At 36.9% G+C, this 12,583-nt stretch overlaps 1 protein-coding gene across 6 annotated transcripts in view; it reads right to left on the bottom strand.

Moving 5' to 3' along the window:
- The window catches only part of LOC148864236 (membrane protein of ER body-like protein), a 119,299-nt gene extending 110,078 nt beyond the window's left edge, over positions 1–9,221 (bottom strand). For all 6 annotated transcript variants that reach the window (XM_088980932.1, XM_088980937.1, XM_088980934.1 and 3 more), the window contains exon 1: positions 8,628–9,221. In XM_088980932.1, the coding sequence (XP_088837058.1) occupies positions 8,628–8,826 (199 nt within the window). In that variant the 5' untranslated portion in view covers positions 8,827–9,221. The remainder of the gene's footprint in view (positions 1–8,627) is intronic.
- Between the last annotated feature and the right edge of the window lie 3,362 nt (positions 9,222–12,583).

Here is a 12,583-nt window from a genome sequence, read left to right as displayed (position 1 = left end):
GCATCCAAGAAAATCAAAGTATCATCTGCATACTGCAGATAAGAAATGCAAGGTCCATCTCTTCCTACCTTAAAGCCTTCAATTAAACCCACTTGTCCGCTTCTCTCTAGTAATATGTTCAAAATTTTCATCACCATAACAAACAAAGGAGACACCGGTCTCCTTGCCTCAAACCCCTAGAAGCCTGAAAGAATTCTGATGATATTCCATTTAGCAATATTGAGAAGGAGACAGTAGATACACACGTAAACATCCAAGCCCTCCTCTTCTCCCCAAACCCCATCAAGCTTTGTATTTCTTCTAGGAAACCCCATTCCTCATAGTCATAGGACTTCTCAAAATCGATCTTACAATCAGACCTGGTTTGCCACTCCTCAGACGAGAGTCAATGCATTCACTAGCCACTAGAACCCCATCCAGCATTTGCCTCCCTTCTACAAAGGCCATTTCAGCTTCCCCAACCACCTCATGAAGCACATATCTCAGTCTCTTGGATAGAACCTTAGCCAACAACTTGTATGGGCTGCTGATTAATCTTATAGGCCTATGTTGGAAAACATGGGGTTAATGGTTCAGATCTGAAAATAGAATTGTATATATTCCTAGGATTGTGGAAGGATTGATTTAGAAAGTTTTTTATTTCTATTTCTTTCTTTCTATTTTTGTACTTTTTATTTTTTCTTCTTTCTATTTTCTTTTCTTTCTATTTTTCTTTCTTTCCATTTATTATAGTAGCTTACTGTATAAATATGCCCATTGCCAATAGAATGAAACATATCAATATTCTACCATTACAAAACATGGTATCAGAGCTCTAGGTTTGTCAACCTTGAGATTTTTTTGGCCTTCATTGCTAGTTTTTTGTGTTTTTCTCTTCTGGCCTTCAGTGTTGATCTGTAACCAGAAGTGTTCCTTTATCCTCCTTTCCTGTTGGCCTTATTTTTCCTCCATTAACAATGTCCGACATGACTGCAACAAGTGCTCCCGTCCAAACCGATGAAAGAGCAACAAATTCTCATCCTCACACTGGTGATTTGCAAAATATTCAGGCAACATATAGACTGAATGGCCAGAATTACTTGAAGTGGTCACAACTAGTGCGTACCTATTTGAAGGGAAAAGGAAAAATTAGTCACCTCCTTGGAACAGGACCAAGGTTGGGCGAGCCAAATTTTGATGCTTGGGACGAAGAGGACTCCATGATTATGTCATGGTTGTGGAGTTCAATGACACCCGAGATCAGTGATACTTGTATGTTTCTTCCCTCTGCAAAGGCTATTTGGGATGCTGTCCGACAAACCTATTCCAAAGCCCATGACGCTGCTCGTGTCTATGAGGTCAAAGTGAAGACTGTGGCGGCCAAACAAGGGAGCAGGAGTGTTACAGAGTATGCAAATCTACTGCAAAATTTATGGCATGAGCTTGATCATTATCGGGTTCTTGAGACAAAGTGCGCAGATGATGTTGTGATCTTGAAGAATTTTATTGAAAGAGATAGGGTGTATGATTTTTTGGTCGGACTGAATGCTGAATTTGATCAGGTCCGAATACAAATTCTTGGAAAAGAAGAAGTGCCTCCATTGAATGAAGTCATAGCCCTTGTCAGAGCTGAGGACAGCCGCCGTGGAATCATGCTTGAGCCTAAAGATCCCGAAGGATCAGCCATGGTGGCAAGGGGAGGAAGTTACAGTGGTTCAAAGGGTGAGAACAATCACAACTTGGCTCATGACACAACCACCCGTGACTCTAACAATAACCTCTGGTGCACCTATTGCAAGAAGCCCAAACACACAAAAGATCGGTGCTAGAAACTTCATGGGAAACCTCCCACATCCAGCAAGGAATGGGGAAATCGAGGAGTTTCAAAAGGAGTTCAACAGGCCCATAATGTCTCCACAACCCCGCAGCAAGAACACTCAAGTCAGGGACCATTTAATGATGAAGAAATTGAAAGGCTAAGGTGCTTCCTGAAATCCTTGAAACCAAGAAGTGGTTCTACCTCTCTTGCTCTCTCAGGTGAGTCTTTATCTCTAGGATTACATGCCTCGGCTAGTGTTTTTCCAGGGATTCTTGATTCTGGAGCTACTGACCACATGACACCCTCTTCACTACATTTTCTCACTTATTCACCTTGTCCTAGTAATAGAAAAATTTCTGTTGCTGATGGTTCTTTCACCACAGTGGCAGGGATTGGGAATATTCAAATTACTCCATCCCTATCACTTAAAAATGTGCTTCATGTTCCTAAGTTATCCACTAGCCTTATCTCTATACATAAACTCACCCAGGATGTGAACTGCAATGTTGTGTTCTTCCCTTCTTACTGTGTATTTCAGGACCAGGTTTCAGGGAAGAAAATTGGACTTGCTAAGGAAAGAGATGGACTCTACTACCTTGAAGCAACCATCAAATCATCTCACACTATTATGCATGTCACACACGAGTCATTCTTATCTACCTCCAATAAAGATATAATTTAGCGTCATCATTTCTGTTTTGGTCATCCTTCATTTCCTATTTTAAAAACAATGATTCCTTCCTTGTTTAAAGGAATTGATGTTGAAACCTTTCATTGTGACGTTTGTGAACTTGCTAAGCACAAAAGGGTTTCTTTCCCAATCAGCAATAAAAGATCTTCAACTCCTTTTTATTTGATTCATTCGGATATATGGGGCCCTTCTCAAATTTCCAACATTACTGGTTCCAGATGGTTCGTCACCTTTATTGATGATTGCACTAGGGTCACATGGATTTTTCTTCTTAAGTCTAAATCTGATGTGGGTATTATTCTTCCCAACTTTCATAACATGGTCCAAACTCAGTTTGGTGTGAGAATTAAAAAGTTTCGATCTGATAATGCTACAGATTATTTTAATCAAAATTTGTCCCTACTTTTTTAGAAAGAAGGCATTGTGCATGAATCCTCCTGTGTTAACACTCCCCAACAGAATGGGGTAGTTGAGAGAAAAAATGGCCATCTTTTGCAAACCACCCGAGCCTTTCTCTTTCAAAATCAGGTGCCAAAACAATATTGGGGGGAAGTTGTCCTTACTGCTGCCTACACCATAAATAGATTATCATCTAAAGTTCTTGACAACCGAAGCCCAATACAAGTCCTTTCTCAATTTTACCCTGATATTCGAGCCTCAAATAATCTCACACCAAGAATTTTTGGCTGCACTGCCTTTGTTCATGTCCATAATAAGGGAAAATTAGACCCACGAGCAATCAGGTGTGTCTTCTTGGGATATTCCCCAACTCAGAAAGGTTATAAATGTTATCATCCAGCCACCAGAAAATTCTACACCTCCATCGATGTCACATTTGAGGAAGGAAAATCTTTTTTCACTCAACCTTATCTTCAGGGGGAGCCCTCATTAATGGAAGATAAGGCCTCGAATCTACTCTCCCTAGATGTTTTACCCTCCTCACAGACATTCAATCGTCAAGAATCACATCCCTCTGAGTCACATTCCTCTGAGCCCCACATTCCCGAGTCTCAACAAGAGTCAAACAACCCGACCATTGAACCAAATTCGGACACTGTTAACCCCATGAATGATGTGCATGATAATGTGAGATATATGCCGGTTTACTCTAAGAGGAAAAATCCAGATCCTCAACCTGTGCAAGTCCAAGATTCAACTCCTAATCCTAGAACTGAGGGATGCTTAGATCCTGAACCTACACCTTCACAGTCTGAGTATGAGTATGACCTACATATTGCACTGAGAAAAGGAACCAGAGAATGTACCAAACGCCCATTGTACCCTTTAGCCAAATATGTATCATTCCAAAGATTCTCTAAATCCTATAAAAGTTTTCTAGCCAGCCTTAACACCATTCCAATTCCTAATACTCTAGCCGAGGCACTTTCTAATAAGGAGTGGAGAAAAGCCATGAGAGTGGAAATGGAGGCATTAGAAAAAAACAACACATGGGAAGTTGTGGATCTACCAAGAAACAAGAAGACGGTAGGTTGTAAATGGGTGTTCACAATTAAGTACAAATCTGATGGGTCATTAGAAAGGTACAAAGCACGCCTGGTAGCCAAGGGATATACACAGACTTATGGTGATCTAGATGCAACAGTTTGATGTAAAAAATGTGTTTCTCCATGGTGATCTAGAAGAGGAAATATACATGGACATTCCACCGGGTTTTGGAGAAGGCATTAAAGGGAACAAAGTTTGTCGGTTGAAGAAAGCACTATACGGTCTCAAACAATCTCCAAGAGCATGGTTTGGAAGGTTTACGAAGGTAATGCTGAGTACAGGTTACAAGCAAAGTCAAGGTGACCACACATTGTTTATCAAACACACAGCCTCAGGGGGAGTTACTGCACTATTAGTCTATGTGGATGATATAATCGTTATTGGGAATGATAAAAAGGAGAAGGAAGCATTGAAAAACTGCCTTGCCAAAGAATTTGAGATAAAAGACCTGAGGAGACTAAAGTATTTTCTCGGAATTGAAGTTGCACATTCTAAACAAGGCATCTTTATCTCACAACAAAAGTATGTTGTTGATCTTTTGAGAGAAACAGGAAATATGGCATGTAAACCAGCTTCCACGCCTATAGATCCCAATCATAAACTTGGAGAAGCCCACGAGAATGCAAGTGTAGACAAGGAGATGTTCCAAAGACTAGTTGGAAAACTCATTTATCTTGCACATACACGACCGGATATTGCATATGCTGTAAGTGTAATAAGTCAGTTTATGCATAATCCTAAAGAAGTTCATCTGCAGGCTGCTCATCGAATTCTGCACTATTTGAAAGCCAATCCAGGAAAAGGATTTTTATTCAGAAGAAATGGAGGATTGACTCTTGAAGCATATACAGATGCCGATTATGCAGGATCTCCAGTAGATAGACGGTCCACTTCTGGTTATTGTACCTTCTTAGGAGGAAACTTAGTCACTTGGAGGAGTAAGAAGCAAAATGTAGTGGCTCAGTCAAGTGCAGAGGCAGAATTCAGGGCTATGGCACAAGGAGTGTGTGAATTACTCTGGTTGAAGATAATTTTAGAAGACCTGAAGATTCCACGAGAAGAGCCTATGAAACTATATTGTGACAACAAGCCAGCCATCAATATTGCTCACAATCCTGTTCAACATGACAGGACGAAGCACATCGAAATTGACCGACACTTTATAAAAGAGAAACTGGACAGCAAGTTGATTTGCACTCCCTATGTGTCTACAAAAGGACAACTGGCCGATGTACTTACTAAAGGGCTCAATAGTATAGACTTTCAGAGAATTATAGCCAAACTGGGAATGGAGGATCTCTATTCACCAGCTTGAGGGGGAGTGTTGGAAAACGTGGGGTTACTGGTTCAGATCTGAAAATAGAATTGTATATATTCCTAGGATTGTGGAAGGATTGATTTAGAAAGTTTTTTCTTTCTTTTTTCTCTTCTTTCTATTTTTTCTTCTTTCTATTTTCTTTTCTTTCTATTTTTCTTTCTTTCTATTTATTGCAGCAGCTTACTGTATAAATATGCCCATTGGCAATAGAATGAAACATATCAGTATTCTTCCATTACAAAACAGCCTAAAATCCTTCAACTCCACTACTCCTTCCTTTTTAGGAATTAGGGAAGTGAAGGTAGCATTCACCATCTTCTCTATATTCTTCTCTCTATGGAACCCCTTAAACATTTTCTCTCAGGAATAATAACTCATTGTGGGCTGAAACAACCATAGAGATTTGGGACCAAGCAAAGTCAACATACTCAAAACAAAGACATTTTGCTCAGATCTACTAACTCCAAGTCAACCCAGCCTTAAAACAAGATGAGAAGTCCCTTGCAGCCTATTATTCATCTCTTACTTCCATGTGGATAGAGTTGGATCATTAGAAGTCTATATATTGGAAAAGTGAAAGGATGCTTCAACATAGAGAAAGTTGCTCTCTTAAGAAAGGGTGTTTTCTTTCTTGACAAGTCCTATCTCAATTTACGAGCCTATTCAAGTTCAGATTTGGGGTGGTAAGGAGTTTCATGTCTTGAAGAGGTGTTTGCTTTAGTTCAATCTGAGGAAACTAGGAGGGCTGCTATGAATCCTACTAAGGAGTAGTTTGCTTTGTTGTCTAAGGGCGAAAACAAGAAGGATGAGGTACAGAAGAAAGGAGGAGATGACAAGGACAAGTTGTGGTGTACCCATTGTAAGAGACCCGGGCACACAAAAGAGTTTTGTTGGGACTTGAGTGGCAAGCCTAAGAAGTTTCAGGGGAAGTAGAACAGAGGGCCCAATGTGGATAACATTGCTTCCTCCACATCTGACCAGGAAGGCCAACAGCAGCCGAGTCAAGGTAAAACCTCTCCAGTTCAGTTTGTGGCCTCTATACTTAAGGTAGGTCTTCTAAGTACTATGCATGATCAGTTTGAGCAGTTTGGGTGTGTCCTTAGACAACTGGAGGAGACCTCTATTACTCCCTCCACTTCTTATGCAGCAAATTCAAGTAAACCAGCCTTTCGTCCTTCCCTTCTCAGTCAACTTGGATCATAGATTTAAGGGCCACAAATTATATGACCGGTAACTCTTCTCTTTTCTCTTCTTATTTAGTTATATCTGGTAATAATAAGGTTAAACTTGCTCATGGATCCTTGTCTTCTATTGCTGGATGGGGATTTGTTTCCCTTTCCATTGGTCTTTGTTTGTTTGGCTTTTACCATGTTCTCAAAATGCCTTTAAATCTTCTCTCTATTAGTTGTATTACAAAGTCTTTGAATTCTTCTGTAACCTTTTTCCTTGATATTTAGCAACAATTTTGTATAAGCTTAGTAACGATATTTAACATATTTGTACAAACCTAAGTCCTTGTTGTTTACCATGTTCTCAAAATGCCTTTAAATCTTCAGATTCATTAGCTAGTGACGAGCTTATACAAAACCATTGGTAATGCCACTGCCTACTATCAAGATAATCCTTTGATAACTAAAGAACTTAAAACACCATACACACCACTGAGCAATCACACATGATGACCAACTGACCACAAGTAAAATAGAAAGAACCCCCTATTTCTGACCTGAACTAGAGAGAGTTTGAACCAATTAGCATTAAGAATAATGCACTGCAGAACCTGAGACTAATTCTAGGGTGGATCACAAGCCTCAAGAACCCTCCTAGATGATATCACACTTCATTATATGAGAATTGCAGCACTTGTAAATCTTAGAGTATATCATATGTTCCAAAATCTCCCTTATTTATATTGCAAGTGACTAGATGCTCTGATACCATGTTCTAGTGACTAAGTATGACTATGCACAGAAGAGTGAAGGAATCAGAAAATAAGAAAGAAAAGTGGGAAAAAAGTAGTATGTCTCCCATCCTAGTCTGATGCTTCTTATATATGTTAACATATTAGAACTAAAGGACTCTTCTGTCCTTATAAGTGGGACATAAGTACAGAACAAAAGTAGACATAAAATAGAATAGTAAACAGAGTCCAACTACAGTGCATTTTGAAATTTTTATGGCACATTACATCAAAATTTGAACTAATCACGTTAAAGACATCACATGGGCTACTTATTTTTCATTGCTTCATGTTTCACAAGGTGTACTAATCATTAAAGACTTTAACAATGTTAATGATGTCACATCACTATGATGTGACACTTTATCACTGGTTTGTTCACATTTGAGTTATGTTGCAGCCATTTCCATAGAGTGCATGATTTTGCCTAGTAAAAAAGGGCAATACTGTCCCTGACCTCATGCTGCTTAAACATAAATAATATGTTTTACAAAAATTTACACCAGAGACAGGAAAAGTCAAACCATTTCTGAAGGCCTCAAAGACTTTAAAAGGTGGGGGATATGAACAATTGTTAATTTGTTATACATATTTCCCATGATCCTCTGTCTTTGCAAAACAATCTGCAAATGAATTACAAAATCTAAGCACCAAAGAGGAATAAAGGAAGATCTGTTATGATAGAGTGAAATTTGCAATGGCATTAACTGATCCACCTTCCACTCTGGAGAAACAAAACTTCTCCTCTTCCATATGTGCCAAACACTCAGCAATGCTTTAATTTTCTGATGCACCAGAGCTACTAAACTGCCATATCGTGCTTCCATCCATGGGATGGATGGATAAAAGGCATCACTAATTCCAACAGGACCTGTATTTCCAATGTAACTGCCATCAAGCATTACTCTAAGGACTCATTAAAAACCTCTGGGGATGCCAATGCATCCTTCAGTACATGCAGTAGTACCCGATACATTCATAAATCATAACTATATGGGGTGGAGTCAACAGGAGAGATGAACAAATATGGAAACATGAAGCAAAAGTATGCATAGTTTCAACACTGCCGGCCACTGCGGAGAATGATAACTGGGTGAAGAGCCACTCCAATTCATGAATGATTGTAAAATCATGAGAGTAAAGATGCTTACCGAGAACAGTTATACTTCCCATCAATTTACAACTTAATACGAGAGTATTATAACAAAGTAACAAACTCAAGGCAGAACCGCTAAGGTTACGTTTGGTTTGACAGAAAGTAAGAAACAGAAAGTTGAGAGAAAGAAATTTCACACAATGGGTTGTAACAGAAAAGAAAGTACTAAGTAGATTCGGTAGTTGAGAGGTGGCCTACCTCCATCTCCATCTCCATCTCCATCATTACAATCCATGGAAAAGTTTCTATCCAATTCTGCTCTTTCTTCCTGCTCAATAGTAGTACTAGTGGCAACGGTAGTATCTGTAGAGATGGTAACCTGATGTCTAGGCGGCCTTCCTTTCAAAGCCGATCCGCCCTCCTCCTCTTCCTCCACCCATTCCTCCTCCTTATCCATTCTTCTCCCGTAGGAAACGGTGGATGTGCCAGGAACTATGGCCTTTTAGGGAGATAAAAAGGTCAACGAGGCAGCTAATAAATACTCCGGGTTCATCATCTGAGTACGAACTGTCGCTGGATCCCGCCGAACTGTAACCAGCAAAACCCAACGCGCTAATCAGATACAGCTGAATTCAAATCTGCTACCCACAACAACAGTACCCACAGACACCAAAGCCGTACATCGGAAAAATCCACCGTACTCGTACGTTATCATTCATGAGGAGATGATCCGAATGTGCGGCTGTGCTGTCTGTGGCTAGGTGTAAGGTAGCGTCTTTGTAGTAGCAGATCGGGACTTGTTCAGCTGGGAATCTGGGTTTTTTATCTCTCGTGTCCCTGGATTGATTACCTGATTTAATGCTACTGATATGCTGGAGATAAAATCATGTACAGCGGGCAGGGCAACCAATCACAAATGAATACAGTGTAATTCATGGGATTCACGTGGGAGACAGAACATTGGCGTGTTCACTCGTTATTGGTTGCCCAGTCGGCTGTTTTATGATTCAAATAAAAAATCTGATTTCATACCACTTAACTCTTTTTTATTCTATTTATTTTTATAAGGAAATTTGTCTATACCTGTTTTTCATCATTTATCATAAATTCACGGCAACTTTTTAAAATGTCTAAAACTCACTAAATCACTAAAAGTTCAAAAAAATATGTTCAAATATAAAATACATAAAACACAGAAATTATAAAAAATATAAAAAATTATAGAAATTGAAAACAAAATAAAAATTTGTTTTCAAATTATAAAAACTATAGAAATAGAAACGCAAAATGAGAAAATAAAAATTATAGAAAAACACAGAAATTGCAAATAAATGATAAAAAAATACAGGAAAAATCTATAGATTGTAGAAATTAGAAAAATGTAACAAAAACAAAAACTATAAAAAACATTGAAAATTATAGAAAATACTAAAAATGTAAAAAAAAAAAAAGAAAATTGAAAACCGAAAAAGACCATTTTCCTCTAACTCACCATTCAAGAATAATTTGGTCATGAAAATTGTTATTTATGTTGACGTAGATACCTCTACTAAGAAGAATTAATGGTGCACTAATGGAATGTGAGTTTTGAAAAATAAAAACTTACTAACATGGTAAGTTTTAGATATTTTGAAAAGTTGTGGTGAGTTTAAGACAAATGCTGAAAGCTCATGGTGAGTTTTAGACGATTTCCTTTTTTATAAATAGAGGGGTAGACCTGGGGACCCAGGAATCATGGCGCTGGGCTTTGGTCCCCCATGGTTGGAGTAAGTATATTTATATAAATATAATATAATATTTTAATAGCTATGTATTATATTTATATATATATATATATATATATATATATATATATATATTTTGTGTGTGTGTGTGTGTGTGTGTGTGTGATTATCAAGGTCAAACGGTGGAGCTCTCTTGATTCTTGAATCTCTTCCAATTTTTTAAAGTTTTTTTTATATAGCTGATTAATTAGAGAAAGTGAATAGTAATTCTTTTTTAGTTTTTCTAAATTTTTTATTGTCATTTTGTACTACGTGTAAATTCGTGTAAATTGAAATTGATTCAATATATTAGAACACCACAAGGAAAATAAGCTTTACATTTGAGGTATAAGTATACAATTTTAAATTCCTTAGGTTTTTTATGTTCTTTTCTTTTTTTTTTTTTGTTTTATTTTTTGTTGCTTTTTTCATTATTTTCCTCTTTCGGTAAGTATCATTATTTTTCTTTTTGGCTCCGTTTGGGAATGATGCAAATAAAGTGTGAACATAAATATGCAGAGTGTAAAACGGTTCATGTAAATGCAAAGCTGGGTTAGTTTTGCATTGACGAATTTACTTTCTTAACAAAGTGTTAAAGTCTATTTGGTAAGAAAATAAATTTGTCAATGCAAAACTAACCAAAGTTTGGAATTTATATGACTGTTTTACACTCAACATATTTGCATTCACACTTATTTGCATCGTTTCTAAATGTAGCAGGACTTTTTTCAATCCGAATTGGAATTACTAATTATTTTGAAAATTGCAAACCAAAGTTTAATCAAAACCAATTAATTAATTAATTGATTGGTTCGGTTTTTTGACTGGTTTGGTCCTTTAGTTTTTTTTTTTTTTGGTTTCTGAATATATATTATATGTTGTAAATAAATATATAATTTTATAATATAAATATTAGAAATATATAATATATCATATGTTTATATTTAATACATAATAATATAGAAAACATATATAATATATGCCAATTGGTTTGATTATCCACCATTTTTTCATATTGGTTAACTAAAACCGAACCAGAACCTTCAGTTTTTCCAAAAAACTAAACCAATTACTTCAGTTAACCGGATTTTTTGTTCGATTTCATTGGTTGTTTCAGTTTTTTATGAGCACCCCTAAGCACAATATCCACCTACCTTTGCCTTGTTGCTTAGTGCACACTTGCCCAGGCACTTTGTTAAGGGTGATCGTTTTAGTTCGACTCACATAAGCTTATCTTGAAATTTTCAAGCTTAGGCCTAGGCCCACATACCATAAAATTTTTTAGCCTAATATTTCCGGTTCAGGACCAATCCGCACACACACACATATATATTATAATAATAATAATAATATGACATTTATAATATATATATAATATTTTTATATTATATAATGTATAAAATAAATTTATATGCATATTATATATCATTTAATATAAAATATTATATATGTAACATTATATATATATATATATAAGACATATCCAAAATCAAGCCTAGAACCCGAGCTAAAGCCTAGGCTATAACTCTTATAATAAGTGAAAAGCTTTACTTGGCATGCAATCACCCTTATGCTCTCCTCAGCCCACTAGCCCTAGCCAACAACTTAGCCCGCCCTCTTGCCCATCCCACTCATCTTGGCCTAATCACCCTCCCTTATGATTAATAAGGCAAAGTCAAGGAAATCCATTTAAAAAAAAGAAATATATATATATATATATATATATATATATATATATATATATATAAAGTGAAAAATTAAATAAAAATGTTAGAATTTTAATCATTTTTTATATTAAAAATAATGTATTATATTATTTATATTTTTTTGGTATCAGTCGTATGCTTGAACACCCCCGCACGGCAACAAAATAATAATTCTTCTCCAAGTTCGATAGTAACAGGTAGTAGGACCTGAATCCGCATCTTTACTAGAACAACAACCAGCTAACATACCAATTAAGCCATCATTCATTTGACTATTAAATTATATTTTAATTGTTAGAATTTTCACTATGAAAATTACGATCCTAGTTCAAGTAATATTTAGCCTCTCCTAAACAAAACATCCTGGCTCTGGCCTCGTTAATGCCCTTCGGGCTATATATTATTATATAATATATTATCAGTGTTATATAATAATATTTATATAATATAAAACATGTATATAATATTTATATACGGGCTGGTTTGGGCATGAAATATTAGGCCCAGTCGCCCAAGCACTGCCCTAAATTTTGAAGGCCTTATCTGATGTGGGCCTGAGCGCATGCTGGGCTGAAATGATCACCTGTTTTTTTCTAAAATGCCTGTAGGTTAATCCAAGAGAATGATGCCCTTATACTTGAACTTGCCCTAGGACTGGTTGGAGGTGGTGAGCAGCGGATGACCAAGATCTCATCCGAACTATGTCACATGGCGCCATTCTGACCTTGCCACATGCGCCTACTGC

Source organism: Nelumbo lutea, chromosome 3, assembly GCF_056320005.1.
Source record: "Nelumbo lutea isolate HS-2025 chromosome 3, American lotus-T2T, whole genome shotgun sequence".
NCBI classification, from domain to species: Eukaryota; Viridiplantae; Streptophyta; class Magnoliopsida; order Proteales; family Nelumbonaceae; genus Nelumbo; species Nelumbo lutea.
The sequence above is the reverse complement of the archived record's forward strand: the minus strand, read 5'-3'. Positions and strand labels throughout refer to the sequence as shown.